The 19,072-nt window shown below is 37.8% G+C and overlaps 1 protein-coding gene across 3 annotated transcripts in view; it reads right to left on the bottom strand.

Moving 5' to 3' along the window:
* Positions 1-19,072, bottom strand: part of cacna1c (calcium channel, voltage-dependent, L type, alpha 1C subunit) — a 153,025-nt gene that overhangs the window by 48,266 nt on the left and 85,687 nt on the right. For all 3 annotated transcript variants that reach the window (XM_026362846.1, XM_026362847.1, XM_026362848.1), the window contains exons 4-7: positions 10,660-10,799; positions 6,113-6,252; positions 4,423-4,575; positions 3,149-3,348 (exon numbers count right to left, since the gene is read on the bottom strand). In XM_026362846.1, coding sequence (XP_026218631.1) covers positions 3,149-3,348; positions 4,423-4,575; positions 6,113-6,252; positions 10,660-10,799 — 633 coding nt within the window. The remainder of the gene's footprint in view (positions 1-3,148; positions 3,349-4,422; positions 4,576-6,112; positions 6,253-10,659; positions 10,800-19,072) is intronic.

Here is a 19,072-nt window from a genome sequence, read left to right as displayed (position 1 = left end):
AGATGACTGCTTTAGAAGACATATTATGAATTAGCCATGTAAAACGGTGATAATGACAAAAAGCTATAAATTAGCCACATAATATACCAAACAACTCTTTAAATTGCTTGTGCTTGGAAGTTTAGCACATGTGTTTCTGTGAAAAGAGGAGGTAATAAGTTACATGTCAAATCAGCCCTTTTTTACACTGTGGAAGAATCAGAGTTAGAAACTTTGACAGAATGCACCAAGACTCCCATGGATTGGACATTACTACAGTCCTCATAACAAATTATTCTCTAATTTCAGGGTTCACATTTTATATATATATATATATATATATATATATATTACCACTAGTATAATTATAGCAGTGGTTATTAATCTGATATGGTTTTATAGAGTTTTAACTGTAATTTCCATCTCCAACATAATGTTTTCATAGATGCTTACTAAAAATACTTTCATGCTGTATTTTCTCTAGATTTCACTCCTTCCTCAAAAGAACCTTTTTTTGCCTGTTCTGTTTTCTGTTCTGTTTTTTGTTGTGCAAGTTTTTCAGCGTTCCACCTCCACGACTGACCTGAGGGGTGCATTATTTATGCCCCAGTGTGTCCCTACAGGCTGGGTGGCACTTGTACTCAACCTGCGTGACTTGGCAGAGCATGGTAAAACAGTATCCAGCTCGCCTGCCTGAGTAGCATTTGCAACAAAACACACTCACTAACACATACACAATCAATATAAGCAGATAGAAGCTAATGTGCACATGAGACCAACATATACAGTAATATAACCAACACATGTATCTGGTTTTCAAAAAAACAAAAAAACAAAACAAAAACAGAAAAATAGAAAAAGTACATAGGAAAAGAAAGATACTTGTGTATGTAATTATGTGTACGTGTTGGTAAAAAAAAAAGTCTGGTAGGTTTATGTGTCTGTTCACCTGTGCACAACAATCCAACTGTGACGGGATGGAAATATATAAACGTAATTGTAGACATAAAGTCTCACACTTTATTTATGTGTGTGTTTGTGGATGCACTTTTGCCGCTTAACTACTCATGTTAAACTGAGCCTGAACCTTGATCTTGTTTTTGTTAAATTTCTTCTGTATTCCACTTGATTGAATGAGGCTGATCTGCATATGGATGTTAATTAAAACAATAAATTGTAAATTAAGGGAGTCTTGTTACATAATCATTTCTCAGTCACATAAAAAACACATATAAGTAGGTACACACATGACAACAGCATAACCTCTTACCCGCTCAACACCCCCAGAACGAGATTGAGAACGAAAAAGGAGCCGAAGATGACGAGAGAGACAAAATAGACCCATGGCAGCTCATAGCCCATAGCATCCTGCATCTGAGAGAGAGAAGAGACAGGGGAGAAAAGGAAAAGGGTAAAAGGGAGAAAAACAAGTCAAGAGTTGTTAGGGTGGAGTAAAGAGGAAAGATATGGAAACGAGTGAGAACAGTGAAGAAGGAAAAAGAAATGTGGGAGACAAAGGTTTGAGAAAATTCCCATACAGAGAATGAAGAAGTGAATGAGAGAGGGCAGTAGAGGTCAAGGACAGAAAGCAGGAATGGGAAAGAAGACAGGCAGGAAATAAGAAAAGAGCAGTGCATGTTAAAAAGAGTCACAGAAAGACCTGGTGAAGCAGGAGTGGCAGTATTGTATTGTATGATGAAATCTAATCTGGGAAAGGTGGATGGACCTTATAGGAAAATTCTATGACTTTACAATTGTTTGTATAAACCAGTTGTTTTCTCTTATTGGTGATTTATAGCATGTGACCAACGACGCCAAATGCATTAAAATAATTTGTTTCAGGACATTCAGTTATTAAAATATGCCACACATTCATCTGCATATTAAGGATTGCTCAAACAGAGGCAGATTGTTTCAGGGCTGATGTAAATGGAAGATAATGTGGACAAATTACTGTTTAACAAGTTTAGAATTTATAAAAAAAATGTCAGATTATTAGTCTGCACATAAATTCAATAAAAAGGCATTTAATAGAAAATGTAAGCAAAGTTGCTTATTATCTGTAAATTGAAAATCTGTCATTTTAACAAGGGAACTACTGGAAAGAGACAAACAAAAAGAAATGGGCAGTATGGGAGACAGTGGGTTCATTTGCTACATTAACACCAAATGTTGGATGTCATTAATCTATATTCCTGAATATGTGTGACAGTAAAAACTACGTAAATGAATGGCCCAAACTCGATGAACCATGCAACACAAATATTTTAAAGGCTTGGTGTTATTTGTACTTGTAATTCCTGATAAATAGGTCCCACTCATTACGAAGTGAGCTGGCTACACTGGTGCTCTCACAATAGGTGATTTGTGCAACTTAACTGATGCTGTGAACATGTGTACACAAAAGGTTGCAGCAGATAGTGTGTTAGAAGAAGGGGTGTAGAGCTAGTAAGCTCTCTGCTCCATGTGTATACACAAACACACAAACAACTCACATACATACGCACATGAACACATGCTTGTGTTCAGTTCAATTATACTGTATCACACTGCTCACTGTACAGTATTTCACATTTTCAGACATAACAACAACCCTAACCTTAAATATGTCAAGTGTTTTTTAATGACTTTATTACACGACTGGGATTGTGACAAATTAACACAGAGCAGACTAAGGTCAATGCTTATTAAGTATAGCGACAAAACCATAGTTCTAGGTAATGTTTGATAAAATACACAGGTCCTAAAGAGGTCTTTTTCATATTTCTACCTTATGTGGCTGAATGTTTGTTGTTTTTGCATGTATGTGTGCATGCATGAGTGATCACTTGACACTTGAATCAAGAATCAGGATTCTACACACGTTCTAAATGAATCTGTGCCCTCAATTACAAAGTGTATTGTCTGCATCGATTTAGCCAAAGATATGAGCTAACGCACACATCAACACAATCAGTGTTTGTGTGTCTCTCTCTCAACAATATTTGTGTGCATATAATACCTGCTTTTCTGAGAGAAGCATTTGTGTCACAGCTTTATATTGTTTATTCAAATGTACGCAAGCGCCACTGACGTTACAGATACCGCATATTGGCTACACACACATCATGTATTAAGGCACTCACTCTCACACGTATGCAAAAAGACACTATTGTGGTGTCCGGCTCACCCAGTATAGTACGTCCGTCCAGCCTTCCATGGTTATACACTGGAACACCGTTAACATAGCAAAGGCAAAGTTGTCAAAATTGGTGATGCCATCGTTTGGGCCCTCCCAACCCATTCTGCACTCTGTTCCATTATGTGTACAGTGTCGACCGTAAGCTACATCAGGTGCACACGGTGCTGGCTTTTCCTCTGCAATGGTGCCTTTGGAAAAAGTTGGAAGAAAGGAAGACAGTGTTTTCACAGTTTTCTATAGTGGATAACACAATATACTGTAGCGCTACAGCTCTACATATATGATACTATACACTGAAAGCAAGAATAATCAATATTTAGCTTCCACATTTCAATTAATTGATTTTTTAGTATGAAAAAAGATCACCTGGAGAAATTAATGCTTAAGTTAAAAAAGTAATAGGACTTTCATTTCAGAAAGAAAATCATACATTTTAATACATCTATATCCAAAACTAATTTATCAAAAAGAAAATCTACACAAATCTACAGCACATCTACAGAAGGTTAAATGACACATTGAACTAAAACCAAATAGAGCACTAATATAAAAATCAATGTGAAAAGGTGTACTAATTATACAAAACAAGCTCTCCAGAGTGATGTATAGCATAACAGAGAGTATTCAACCAGCACTTACCAGGCGCAAAGCTAATGCCTCTCATGGGACCTATAACATCACTATAACAGCACTCAAGTCCATTTATACCTGGGGGCCTTCACTGAAAATTGTTTCAATCATTTATGGTGGCTGCTGTTTCAATTATTGCTCAAATTGTTCATATCCAGAAACATAAATGATTATTTAAATAATTAATAGAGGCAATTATTGAAATAATTTAAGGTATATGCCCTATTTTCTCCCTGCCTTGTTGGCTGATATCTTACCACAGCTAAAGATTTATTCATGACAAATAAATGAATCCAAATCATTATGATAAGACAAGAATAATAAGAGTACAGCTTAGGCGCACTTAGTTTTCCTATTGGAAGGTGTTTTTGGTAAAGTATTCACTTATTACTGGAGTTGGAGCAAATCTATTTATAAATATATACTTACTGAAGCATCCTTTCACACACAGTTGAATACATGCTTCAAAATGTACCTGAGCACTGAAGTGCAATATGCAGGTCTATGTGCTTTATCATGCATTGCATTGTTGTACCTGTGAATCAGTGTTTGTACTGTATAGTCTACATATTCTGTTTCTGCCTGTCTCTGTGCATGGCCAGTTGTGTGAGTATTAATATGTCTATGAGTACCTAAATGCTTGTAAACACAGGTCTTGTGCATTTTGCCCATGAAGAGCTCCAAGCCGATGATGGCATAGATGATGATAACGAAGAGGACCAGCAGGGCGATGTGGAGCAGAGGAACCATGGCTTTGATTATGGAATTCAACACTACCTGTAAACCTGCAGCACACAAAGAGGTCATGCTGAGAATGCATATTTATGTGGATAGACACAAAAAGACAAAGTACTGAAACAGTGGCTTTTAATACTTGTGGTGATGAAAGCCTTTTTGTCATACAAAAACACTGTTAGTATATCATATACATAACATAAAGACAAAGTTCATTATGTCCACATTTAAACTTAGTAGTATACTGTATTTGTTCTCTAATTAGTGCCTTCAATGAGTTTCACACAATCAAAAAACAAAGAGCATGTTATTAGGCAAAACAACTTTCAAGTGAATTTGCTGAATGCTTTGATGGACAAAGACTCAATGCAGCATACCAATCACTCATAATAACTGTAATGGAAGTAGGTTGCTTCTTACAAATACTGAAAGTGAAAGTGACTATGTTTGTAGAATAAAATATAGGTTTATTTACGACACGTGGTTTTAATCCACATCGATACACTTTAATTTGATTAAATAATTTCACATTCATCTAAATATCTTATCTTGAAACTCATTTATATAGAAAATTGCACTGGCCATGAACCATGCATTTTGAGCAATATTACACTGCTGTAGGAAAGAAGAACAACTGTGCTAATGAAATAATGCTGTTGTACTGATAGATATTCATAAGGCCTAAATGCCTGTGTAAAGATTCTCCAGCTCAAGTGATGATCTTAATTTGATTGTCATTAGTTTGTGTCTTAGACAGTTTTGCATACAGTATATTTACTTTAGTAAAATTCTATTGTTAAAATAAATATAACCACTAAACCAATGTTGGTGCATCTGTAACTCAGGAATACTTGGAGAGGTCCTGTTATTTGTTGAATAAATTACATAACACAGTAAAGAAGGTTCAGTGCAGCTCAAGCTAAACTAGAGATCATTATTATTTGAATACTACAGTGCATACAGTTAGCCACAACAAAACCCAAGTCCTTTAACATGACAAATCTGTCAATCAGTGTGCTAATCAGCTAGTAAACATGCCACTGATCAGTTGCCATGCCACAAATTCAATACACAGTCCAATGTGGTTGGAGAGGGTTCCGTCTAAACACTGTGCACTGCAGCACCCATGCTTTTAAACCAAACAACACAGTGTGGGATGTGTACTAGCGGCTTGTGCATTTGTTTGGTATTGTACTGACAACAACTGTCACACATACACAGAGGCTCACACACTCACACCGCTGTCCTCCATGATATCCGATCCTTTCCTGACTTCTGGCCTGTTGGATTATTGATTTCTGTAGTCACTAACACAGACAGGCTGACAGACAACTCATCTACTGCTCGTACTGTCTCCGATAACATGAGAGAAGAAGACTCTGTGTGAGTGTGTCTATGTGTGCATTTTTTGTAATGTCGTGCCGGCATGTGAGGCATCAAGCATCAATATCAGCTGCAATCTGTGGTTCATTTCTCCTCCACTTTAGCCAATCACCATTCACACCTGATCCCCAAAGCTTAAAAGTTACTACTCTCTTTCCTGTCTGTCTTTCATTCTTTCTTTTTTCCACAGCTCTCAGTACTTACTGGGTACTCCAGAGACCAGTCTGAGGGGTCTGAGTACTCTGAATGCCCTCAGAGCCTTGACATCAAAGCCCGCTGCTTTCCCTCCAATGGGAGCGCCCCCATCCCCTTTGGTGGCCTGTTCCAAAATTGCACTGAATAACCTGCAAGAGAGAAAGTAACGACTTAAATAACTATGATCTTGAAAGGTTGTCATCATTTTTTTAATATAGTAAAGTGGAATACAATAAAACAGATACAGTAAAGACATACATATATATATATATATATATATATATATATATATATATATATATATATATATATATATATGTTTATACATACACACATATACATCACCTTTATCATTATCTATAAAAAAAAAAAACTATGTTCTGTAAATTTAGACATCAGCCTAGTTTACAACCACATTTTTAAAGTGAAGGGACTGGTTGAAGAATATCTGTGCAGTGTTTCTTGGAGAAAAGTCAACAGTTGAAAATAAAACACCTTAATTAGTTAGCTCTCCAACACAACAATAGAAAGCGTTTCATCTGTTCTCTCTGTTTTTCACAGATAAGGAAATGTGAGACGCTCAGCTTTAATGATTTGACACTCAGCTCAACAGAACCCTGCGTGTCTGTAGTGATGGGAGTTGTCTCCCTCACTCACTTGTAAGGACTTGTCTTCCTCATGGGGACCAAGTGCTGGCCCCACCCTGTAAGTCTTTGAATTTTGTGACTTTGTTTAAGGTTAGGGTAGGGTTTAGGTTAATAAAAATTAAAATGTAGATTAGGTAGAGTAAGTCACACACTATAATATTTTGTTGGAATGCCTTTAGCTTTGATTACGACATTCGCCATGGTATCGTTTCAATAAGCTTTGGCAATATTACAACATTTATTCCCGTCCAGAGTTGCATTATTTTTAACCATGATCTTGTATTGAAGATGGGAGGGCCGGACCACCGAGCAACTCCAACACACCCCAAAGATTCTCAATGGGGTTAAGGTCTGGACTCTGTGGTGGTCAGTCCATGTGTGACAATGATGTGTCATGCTCCCTGAACCACTCTTTCATAATTTGAGCCCGATGAATCCTGGCAGACTGACAGATTAACATCTAAAGAGCTAAATAAGCTGAAAAATAATAATAATGATGCAAATTAGCATCCTCTATTTCAATGTATGGTATGCAAAGTATTACACTGTTGACTTTTATGAGCTACTATCCTTCATGAAATTATTTACAGAGATCTCTTTTTACAAGACCAACTCATAACGTTGAATATTACAGACTACAGCATATGGGGAAAACTATATGGACAGCCCTGACTAACCAGGTGGTTGAAATCCCCCACAAGATAAATTACACAAGGATTAATAGGAATGAAAAGAAAGAAGTGCCTAAACTTGCTAAGATCTAAATGGGAGCAAATCCCTGAAGCCAGATTAAAAATTCTTGTATAAAGCCTTCCAGGAAAAGTGTAGGCTGTAATAGCAGAAGATTAATGATCAGGTATCTAAACACTAAACCTACAGTATAAACACATATGTAGAAATACATAATAATGCAAATCTAATCTTTAATAAAAGAGCTAAACATGTTTTCATGCTTTTGTTGTTCATTATCCCCTAATGAATTATTTAGTGACATGCAGTGTGAGTGGCTCACATGTGTGACTGTATGTACAGATGCATGGAGAGCTTATCACACTCCCCTCCTCTCTCTGTCTCTCTGAGATCTCTTAGAAATCACCATACAATACCATTTTCCAGCAAGCGTGGCTCAAAGGCCAGTCAGCGGCACGTTAGTCATGGAGAATTATCAATTAGCACAGATGAAATGGCCACTTGAAAAGACCTCTCAAAACATATCGCCCTCTCTCTCCCTCTCACTCTCTCGGCCTCTCTATTTCACACTACCTCCCTCTCAATTTAATTCACTCTCTCTTTCTGTGGGAAGCACGCCTTTGAAACAGAGTATGAAAAAAGCGTCAAGGATCCACAGTTTCGTGCCACCAGCATTTTGCCCAACATGTTTTGCAGTGATGGGGTGTTAAATGATAATTAGAGCATTTGAGTGTAGCACCACATAATAGCTTGTGTACATCCTTAGTTAAAGATAGTACATTCATGTGTACATTCAAAGAGAGGCTGTGAGTTTCAAGAGTTGAAATATCACACAAATGTCACACAAACAGTGAAAAATTACATATTATAAATGAATGTATTGGAGCGCCCCGTAGCCAAATGGTTACAGTGCTTGCCTTGCAGACCTTGGCTGCATGTCACACCCCTTCTCTTCTATCAAAGCAAAAAAAAAAAAAAAAGCCTCAAAACAAATCCACAAATGAATCCATTGATTGCTTTGAATAACATTTTAATCATTAAATCTACTAAATGTCAAAGTAGTAAAAATGTCTTAGAAATTACGTTTTGCCAGATCAATAGGACAAAGCCTATAGATATTAGATCAACAATGATATGAAACACACAGCCTAGAAAATGGACTTAGCATGTAAAGATGTGTAAAACAAGCATACCGGCAGGCCTATGGATGACTGTTAATACAGGCTTTTGTCAGACTGCACAGGGGCAAAAACTGGTACTTTTAAAACAACAATATGTGTTTGCATGGTTGACTGTCAATGGTTCACTTTATCATCACTGGAAAATGGATGTATAGTAAAGAAATCTACCATATATCAGCAGAGACTAAAGAAAATCTATACGTAGTGCATAGTCATGTTGTACATGATGCAGCTCACTGAACCTTCACTAAACTCTGTCAGGAACTGTATGGGCTATAGCTTTTGTGCATACGTGTGCAAGCGATTGTGTGTGAGTCTATGTGTATATGTATATGTGTGTGTCTCTGAGACTGCTCAGCACCAGGTACAAACTCTTTCACCCATATGGCGAACATTCCAGAGGGAGTGAACTCTGTCGCTTCTCATCTATACAGACACATCCAGACACACAAAAGCACAGGCAGGGTGGCAGGTAGGGCCACACTTGCACAAAAACAAGCACTCAAACACACACAGAGATTCAGTACTGAGACAGATGAACACTTCCTAGATCTGCCTGGGTCTGCATGTCCTCTCTTGAGTGTGTGAAAGGGAAGGGATGTGTGTGTATTTGAGTTTATTACCTAGTGCTGTTAGAAAAACTGGATACTATCTTTGCTCTTTGTCTTCCAAAAACACATGTAACACTGCCATAATTCTCGACAGGACATTATTTGCATTATATATACTAAAAACAATATGGGTTGTTTAAAACTCTCTGAACAAATGACCAGCGAAAAACGATTCACATTGCAACAATGGAGGTCTATTGAGGCCATCCATGTTGAATCTCCCATACCAGCAAGTATTAAGTATCCTTGAGCAAGACACTGAAGCCTGTCTGTTCCAGAGCAGCCATTTGTACCTGACCGTCTCACTTCTCTGTGGCACCATCACAAGAAAAAAAGACAATTTCCTTGCAGGAATCAACAGAAAATTATTAAACATTAGCATAGTGTGCCGCAGCATAACTGTTAACATTACACAACAAAGACTGAAGGAGACAGAGAGAAACAGGCAGACAGAGAGGGTAGATAACAGCAAAAGAGTGGTAAAGGTTGTGTTTATGCCCAGGGCACTGGCACCATGATACCAGCCGATGGGGTGTGTGTGTATGGGGTGCTGCCAACCATGTTCAGTTAGTGATGGCTAATGTGAGTGAACACTTGACCGGCAATGAACAAGACTCACTGAGTGTGTATGTATGTGTGTTGGTGCATTCACAGAGCCTCCCTTCAGGCTAAAGGGGTGCTTTTGTACATACACAAACATGCACGGTCAATTAGACCATTTTTATGACATTAATGTAACTGTCAGGTCCACTGGTTATTGTACCATTACTCTCACATAAAACTGTACACAAAGCACAGCTGGCAGGCAGGGCACACACACACACATCCACAACACAGGCACAGAGGGTTTAGCAGATGGGCCATGTTGCTGAGTTGCAGATAAAGAAAAACGGAGCAGAGCTTTGCTATCAGCATCTAACAAGCTAATCAGTTTAAGCTTCAGCAGTACACTGTTGGGCAAAGTTTACTTGGCTTTAATACAGATCTACTGTGAGGAAAGCTTGTTTTATGACAGTACTTCTTTTAAAACTTATTGTGTGTTGTACTTTGGTACTTTAATATTAATACAATGCCACAAAGTGTGAACATCAACAAAGCCTAAGTGAAAAAAATGTATTAATGATAAGAGTGAGTGAAGTCACTTCCTTGTCATGCTCACAGGAAATGTGTCAATTTAAAAAAAAACTAGCACTGTGAGGACCCCTGGCATTAGACAGAGGGTGCCTTGGCTGTAGTTTCATTTGTTGACAGTAATTATACCAAGGTACTATGATTAATTTGCCAATGATGTGCTGCTGTTTAAAAATGTGTCAGGTAGAGCTTTTAAAAACCCTGGAAAGAGACAGTGAATTACAAAGGACTTAGAGATTCACTTAGAGTAACGTAGGACCATTAAAAAGCATTTCAAATATCTCCTATTCACTCACCCCACGACTACAATGATGAAGTCGAGCAGATTCCATCCGTTCCTCAGGTAGGCGTTGGGGTGGAAGAGCAGGCCGTAGGCTATTACCTTTAAGAATGCCTCCACCGTAAAAATGATGAGAAACAGATACTCCACACGCTCCTGTAGAGACAGAAAAAAAAGATAGGTTTATTTATTTGTAGATCGAACTCAGAAATACTTACTGTAGTATGACAGAAAATGTGCATTTGAGAACGATCAAGTCGATCAAAGACAGAAGAGATTACAGACGGCAGAGTCTGTGGTAAGCTGACAGGCTGACTACAATTCAACAACCTGCAGAATAAATCATTTCTTTGATAGGTAGGCAAGTTAAAGCAACTGTCCTAAACAAATCACTGAGGTTACCACACATTCATTCACACACATTACATTATTTATTTATGCCCACATCAATACTAAAAAGACCCTGTGTGTGACCTATGAGAGCTAACATTGCTGGTGTCCTACTCTTCCTGCTTCTCTCTGAGTTTATTAGTCTGGAAAAGACATTCACTTACTGTTCGGTGGGCTTCTGTGGTGTGTGTGTACGTGTGTGTTTGATTGTTTATGTGTGTCTATTTTTCTAAGTTGTCGTGTACACAGTCAGAGCATTTGATTATTTAATCAAAGCAGTTCTTTTCCTTTCCTAAGAGCCTACTGTCTAAAGGAAGGAATGCATGTGTGTGTCAGTATACACACACATGCACATACACACATGCAACCCTTCTACTACAAAGTTCCTCAGAGATTGTTGTCATTGGGATGACCCTGGTTAAAGGGGTCCTGGGAAATGTCCTGAAATGGCCTTAAAAGAGATAAAACACAGAGAGGGGATTATATAACATCTGACCATTCTAAATTTCTAACTTCATCACTCTTTAGAAACTTTGCTTCTTAATTTTTCTAAAGTTTAGAAGCAGCAGATTAAGGGAAATGGGAGCGTGTGTGTACACAAAACAGAGAATATTTGTTGTTAAGGCACTTTATATTTCACATCCTCTCTCTCTCTCTGTCCCTTTGAGGTATACAGTTTTTTTTTTAGATAAAAATATATTTAGCTCTGTCCATCCATCTGTCCATCCATCTCTGTCCTTGCTCCGCCTCCTGTTCCCACTGTTTTTCCATGGACACATTTACAGAGGACCAGAGGTATGGGACAAAAGGCCAGCCAGGTCTCTCCAGGCTCCAGCCTCATCCCTGGGAAGAATCACTTAAACCTGGATTTGGAGCGACACAGCTTCTGTACTGTATGTGTCCAAGCGTAGCAAGTTGAAAGGGTTAGCAAAGCATCCCCACATAATTACCACCATTAGCCCATGTCACGCTGCACACACATGCATGTATCCTCTGCCATGAGAAACACCACTGTCTTATTTGTATGGTAAATGTCATTTTCAGCTACAGTTAGGTGTTTTTTTAGGCACTATAGAACTGTCAGCATCAGAAATGACTCATGCATCACAGCTGGCACCAGATTACAACTACTAGATATTGATAAAAGACTTGTGCTTGGATTTTTGTTTTAATGATGTGATTATCATACAAACTGTGATTTGGCAGTGTTTTCCCACACTTGGAAATGTTCAAGAAGCTTGACAGTGAAGGGAATGACATGAATTATAATACAGAGGATTTGCACAGTTTAAAAGACAGACAACTTGAAAGGCAAGTTGATTTTTAGGCCAGGGATTCTGCACCTCAGTGGGCTGCTCAGAAAGCTGTCTTAAAACTTATTTCCTTTCTCTGTCTTTCAGTTTTGATTCCTGCCCATCCAGTCTTCTTTAATGTCACAACAGTATCCTACTTAAGATAAGATCAACATATTCACATTAAGCAGCTGTCTTTTTGTTCTATCTGTGCATGTGTCAGTTTCAGAGACCTAAGCACTGATTGTTTTTATATTCATCATTCATACTGCAGACCCTTCACCACACACTGAGTATTAGTGTATGTGGAAGTAATTAATCTCACACCAGCACGCGCACACACACGCATACACACATCCTCCCTCTCAAACACACAAGCACTCTCAATCACCTTCTCTTGAAAACACACACAGAAACACACTCACACGGAGGCTGTGTATCTGCCAGTGACAGGCAGACAGTGCGGCGCTCTGAAGAATAAAACACAGAAAAACATCTGGTAGGAACAGCTCAGCCTGACACATAACGAAACACTTCTCTGCCTCCTTTCCTTCCATTTATACAGACCCATAAAGGGCAAAATCCATAAGGGGCACAACTAATCTGGTTAGTGACTGGAAAGAAATGAGAGAGAAATGATGAGAGACTGAGAGAGAGGAGGAGGATGGATGAGAGAAGAAGACGAAAAAGAGAGAGGAACAGACAGACTACAGAGATGGGATAAGAGGGAAAAGGAGGCAGACACAATGACAGACAGGTAAGTATATGGGAGCAATAATACAGTTATCTGTGATAGGTCAACCAAACCGCCCATCCATCAAAGAGGCCAATCAGATTATAGTATCGACATTCTACCATACAGTGGACAATGATACCATTCAGCGTGTGTGTGTGTGTGTGTGTGAGTGTAGCAATACAGGATTAACCATCAAGCTGTTTGTGAAAGATCCCACAGAGACATCATAGTGTAGTGCATAGTTTTATTGTAAAAACTTTGACTTTGTCTGTATGAAAATACAGATTAAAGGACATAAACAAAGCTACGGCACACAGATTTACGGTAAAGATAAGACGGACAAAACACCAAATGTGGTATAACATAGTGACTTAGCAACTGACAGCCAGAAATGATTTATTTAAAGTAGCAACCATGGTGAAACTAAGTCAAATATTATGGTTGCATGCAGTTTGCTAGTGTGCATCCTATTAGCAGGCTATTGATACAAGTAGTGAGGACAAATAAAGCACTGTAACTGAGACAAACAGAGTGAGAACAGGAAAAGACGATACTCAAAGAGAACACAAACTCGTGGCTAAAAGGGAGTCATATACTGGTTCAGATTTTGGTTACCTAACTTTACAGTATTAAGAGGAGCGCTCAAGCAAAGTCAAATTTCTATACATTATGTCTGACAGCTTGTACTTTTTTCACCACTAAGCTTTGTTGATGATGTCACTGATTGTCCACAGATATATTTTAGTGAGTACAATGTTGTTATAATTAATCACACTTCTTCTATCAACTCCAGACTGATCTCTTAGCTCCGTGAACAACTTCTTTGACACTCTTTATCTGTCTTGCCAACAGTTTCTTTCTCTCTTTGCACTGCTCTGCCCTAACTTCTATGTCTTCACCTCATCCCTCGTTCTCTCTCTTTCTCTCTATGTAGGTGCCAACCATAAGTTTCCATGGAGACCAAGATGGGTTCTGACGTTACTATGGAAACTGTGGGCTGCAACATCAGACTTTCTCTCTCTCTTTTACACACACAGATGACACTGATCAGTATTGTACCAAGAATATCCAGAGCACATAGTCCTAATTGCTACTCCCCATTCAGCCACCAGATTTTCTTTGTGTGCACGTTCACCTGTGCTTGCTTGTGTGCACAGTACATGTTAAATTGTTTGTGTGCTTGATCCATGTCATATACTTACTTACCACTGTCATTTCATCACTGAGCACAGACATATGATTTAATAAAGTTTTGATGCTTTGATGTTAATTATTCATATATATTGCTATTATACATTTGAAAAAGGACAGAATGAGGTTCAACAGGTTTTAATATTTAAACTTTAAGCAAATCAACATAAAATACAAAGAAATAAAAACCTCATTATGACCTATTTATTATTTTTGCTTCAATAGAATTAAGACTTTTTTTGGAACTTCAATGTTGGAAGTTTTAGGTCAGTGAACAAAATTTGATGTATATTTTTCTATGGTTGCAGTTTCTACAGAGACCAAATAAAGACTAAAACAAAGAAGGTTAAATCTACCAGCACTAGAGAGGAACTATAGATTAATAATGTTGTATCATGCTTTAATGTGAAACCCATTACAGTGAAAAATAGCAGCTTTTTAGGTCACTGTCCCAGTACTTAAGACAACGTTCTGGGTTAAGTGAAGAATTTATCACATCTAAAAGCCATAAAAAGAGGAACGTTCCACTTGATAAGCTCTCTGTTGTCTGTCTTGCACTAATGACATGAAGGAGGAGAAGAGAAGAGAATCAGGAGGGCAGCAGCCAAGAGGTTAACATTTCTAATGTGGTTGGGAAAAAGGACTGAGAACACTGTACTCTCAATGCACTGTGCTACTGAGGTGATATTGAGAACCCAATGTTGAACCACAATAAAACCTTGGGTTGTACTAAAGACTGATATACTGTCAATCATCTTTGTCAGCTACCTTGTGCTTGTAAGTGTTTTCTTCTCACTCAACTCACTCTTGATGCACGGTGCAACAGGTCTCAGAGCAATAATAAACAGATCAGCTTCCATATTTTTTTACAAAATGGAGAGTGGTAAAAGAGATTTTATATTTTTTGAAATTCAAGTCACAGTTGATGTGGTTTTACTGGAATCTATATGACAAGAGACTGCTGAAACAAAGCATGAATGCTTATTTAATGAACACTGCCTGCATAAATAAAGGATGATTAACACACACACACATAACTACATGCACAGACAGTTTTACTTTTACACCCAACAGATTCATATGTTGTAATGCCGGCTTACAGTAATGTGGCAGATTAATTTTTTGTGTGAAAAATTTTAGCTTAGCTCTTAACTGCAAATATTCTCAAAGTAGCCAATTTCTCAAAGTTTCCTGCATTAATGTTGACACCGCCTTATTAAATCCATTTCTTTTCTTCTTGTGTCTGTCTTGTGTCTTCTCAAGCATTATGAATATCTAAGTTTAGAAAGTTTCCTGTTACCAGGCAACAGGTTACAAGATGAACAAAATAAAAAAAGGAAATAAAGAAATAACAAAATAAAAAAACATCATATTTGTGTGCATGTGACAAAAGCCCTGACACACAATCCTGCTGTGGTTGTTCATTATCACCTGCATTTTAGATAGTGAGTCCAGCATGAAACTCACTCAATACTTTCTCTACACACCGAGAAAAATGTCACATCACCCTAGTGTGTTGTTGTCTTACACCAAAAATTACTAATAATTTGCATTCTTTCTTTCTATTTCTCCTGGTTCCAAGTCACTCTGACTTGTGTGTCTTTGGACTGAAATTGGACACTCATACCGAAGTTAAAACAAACATTTGAAATTGTCTGCGAATACAAACTGAGGTGTAAAAAGGAGACAATGTTTAGAGAAGGATGGCGAAATAAAGAGAATGGGAAACAGAGAACAGGAAAGATAGAGACAGAAAGAGAGAAAGAGTATCCAAGTAATTGGTCTAAAAATAAAAGAACACAGGAGCATAAATCATCTCATACAGACATCCTGTGAGTGTGTGTGTGTGTGTGTGTGTGTACATAAATGTGTGTAAGCTAGTTGGTGTCTGAGAGGAAGGTAACTGGTACCCTTGAGAGAGGAGAAGGAGAGAAAGAAAGCAGGAGACATCAGGGAGAAAGGGGTGAGCGAGAGTAAGATATAGTAAAGAAACAAAATGAAAAAAGCATTCCATGTATCCTCCATACTGTGTGTGGGGTTTAGTGTGCTGACTTATCACGACTTCTTCTGCCTCTTGTATCACTGTGTGCAGCATCTGCAGACAGATGCTGGCACAGCCATCCATGCAGGCAGACACACAAGCTGAAGTACAAATGAAGACAAAGTGAAGTGGCACACAAACATACAGATCACTGTGGTGCATCAAGATCAGAGTAGCTGCTTGCTAAACTGACAGGATAAGATAGATTACTATACTCTATAACTCATTGCATGACTCATGGTACAGAGCTTGTGTGTATGTGTGTGTGGGTGTCACTCTCAATATGCCTCAATAGAGCTGATAATGTTATTGTGACTTATAAGGAAGATTGAGCGACTGACAGGTGGTAAAGAATGACAAGAACATACAGCAGAACATGCGGCAGCATATCACAAAAAACATATTCATCAGCTATACTTCAAATGTCTAAATGTCACTTTTGTTCAGTGATCCATGGGAATAAGAAAATCATCAGTAACCAAGATGAACCAACAGCTGGCGAACGTAATGTAAACACCACCATTATGAACACTATGAATGTCTTTAATATGAATGAACTTTAATAATCACAATTCTGTTGTGGTCAGGGAAGTATGAATTCAAAGCAGTTCCTTCAAAGTAATGAGGGATGTTTTTCTTTTGGATGTTCATGTGTAAATGCTTGGTAGTTAATAAAACATAAATAAAAATGGGATAAACTACAATGTATTTATATAGAGAGTGTGTGTAGAGATGGTGTGATGTGTAAAAAATAAATCATCAAAATCAAAAATAAGTCATTACCAATTGAATTTCTTTAAATATAGATCTCATGATCACTGTGAAATCTATCTGTTGTGCTCTTTAGCTCTTTCTTTGTCCGTTCCTGCATGCACAGTCAAATGGTAAATCTCTGCTTGTCAGCACATTCTTTTATCCACTGGCCTTCCCTCCCTTCTCGCGCTTCTTACTTTCCCTTCCCTGTCCATATCCATCTCTCTTACTTGCTCTCTTTCTCTTTCTTCTCCTTTTTTGTACATTTGTTTTTCTCTTCCCGCCTGTCCATGTCTCTCCCTGTGCTCTCTGTTCTCTCAATCAATTACCCTGTGTGCATAACAGGAAGATACAGAAATAGCTTGATGAATGAAAGAGTCAGAGTAACAGACAAACAACTGGTAGAAATTAAAAAAAGAGCAGTATTTGAGTCATAGTCATCAATGATTTGCAATCACTCATCTTCTGACACATTCTTTATGTTCCCTGAATGACCAACCAGAGTCTGTGGCTAACCAGATTCACTTCATAATATAAGAAAACCATGTTCTTTTAGTATTTTTTTTTGTGTGCATCAGATCTGATGTTCCCATCATCCAGTTCCAATTCGCAGTAACAAAATGTGTAAAATCAACACCAGTACGTTTAGTACATAAAAAAACAACTCTTGAGTTTTCACTTATTGTAAAGACTTATTTAGTATTAGTAGCTGCATCCTGCTTAATCTCAAACTGACCCAGATGCAGAACTGATATATATAGCAATTAAAAGTTACTCCGTTTTTCAACATTATCATAGGAATTTCACCTAAGTGTACAGTGCACAACCACAAGCATGTTCCCAAAACTATCAAATGTGGGCACAACGTCAAGGACAAATGAACACATTATAAAAATTAAAGCCACTCATGGACGTACAGTATGTACTGTATAGATACATGCAAACTCAACTTACATAGAAATAACCACACAATGACAGCACAGAGAATACACTAACTATACACACCAAGTGATCATGTGGAATATGTGTTGTGTGTGAAAGAAGACTGAGTTTTGCCTTTTAGCTCTTTATCTATTGAGAACACTGCATGGGTATATATGTGTCTGCAGATGTGCATGTATGTAAGTCCCACTGGGTTGACATATGGTCTCCTTGGATATGGTGCAGAATCGGCCAAGCGACATAGAAGTGTGGGTAATGTAGACTAAAGCACAGATTTCTACACATTTCTAAAGATAAATAATATATCTATCAATAGATTTTAGTTTTGTTTTTCTTCTAATACCAACTCTAGGAAATATTGATTCACTGCTTGTGACAGTGAAAAACCGAATATCTGCCATATCTCTTTTTTCATTTTTTATCCAAAATCTTTTGGAGAACAACTTTCTCCTGGACAACTCTGTCTATTGCTTTTGCTCTCTCTCTTTCTAAGGTGAATTGGTTTTATTGCTCCTATCAGAACCAAACAAACCACTCTATCTTCCCGCAGAGTGCTGGAAAAGCCCTGTCTGTGAATGAGACTGTGTGTGTTTGTGCGTGTGTTGAGAATCATTCCTCCCCTGGTTAATGTCCAGTGGAGCGAGACCAGAGCACAACGCAGGGAAAATAGAGAAACAGAGATAAAACAGGAAAACACTGAGATGTGTTAGTGGGTGAGTCAGACAAAAAAGAGAAAGTAACAATGATGTGTAAATATAAGAGCTCTGTAACTTTTCCCTTCACATGTAAAAACATATGGTTTCATTGCTAATTATCATTAGATTATAATTAGTGCTTGTCATGTAGAATGGCACATACAGTGGCAAGAAAAAGTAAGTGAATCTTTTGGAATTACGTGAAGAATGTTAACAAATATAATAAGACAAAAAATATTCTGATTTGTCATGTCTTCATTGAGAACAACCATAAAAACCTCACAGTGCTAGAGTGAAAAGGATGTCAACCATTGGAATGATGACCTCAAAAAAGCTAATTGGAGTCGGCATAAATTAAGAAAATTAGTTTGGAGGTGTGGACTAGAGCT

This window comes from Anabas testudineus, chromosome 23, assembly GCF_900324465.2.
Source record: "Anabas testudineus chromosome 23, fAnaTes1.2, whole genome shotgun sequence".
In the NCBI taxonomy this organism is placed as follows: domain Eukaryota; kingdom Metazoa; phylum Chordata; class Actinopteri; order Anabantiformes; family Anabantidae; genus Anabas; species Anabas testudineus.
The sequence above is the reverse complement of the archived record's forward strand: the minus strand, read 5'-3'. Positions and strand labels throughout refer to the sequence as shown.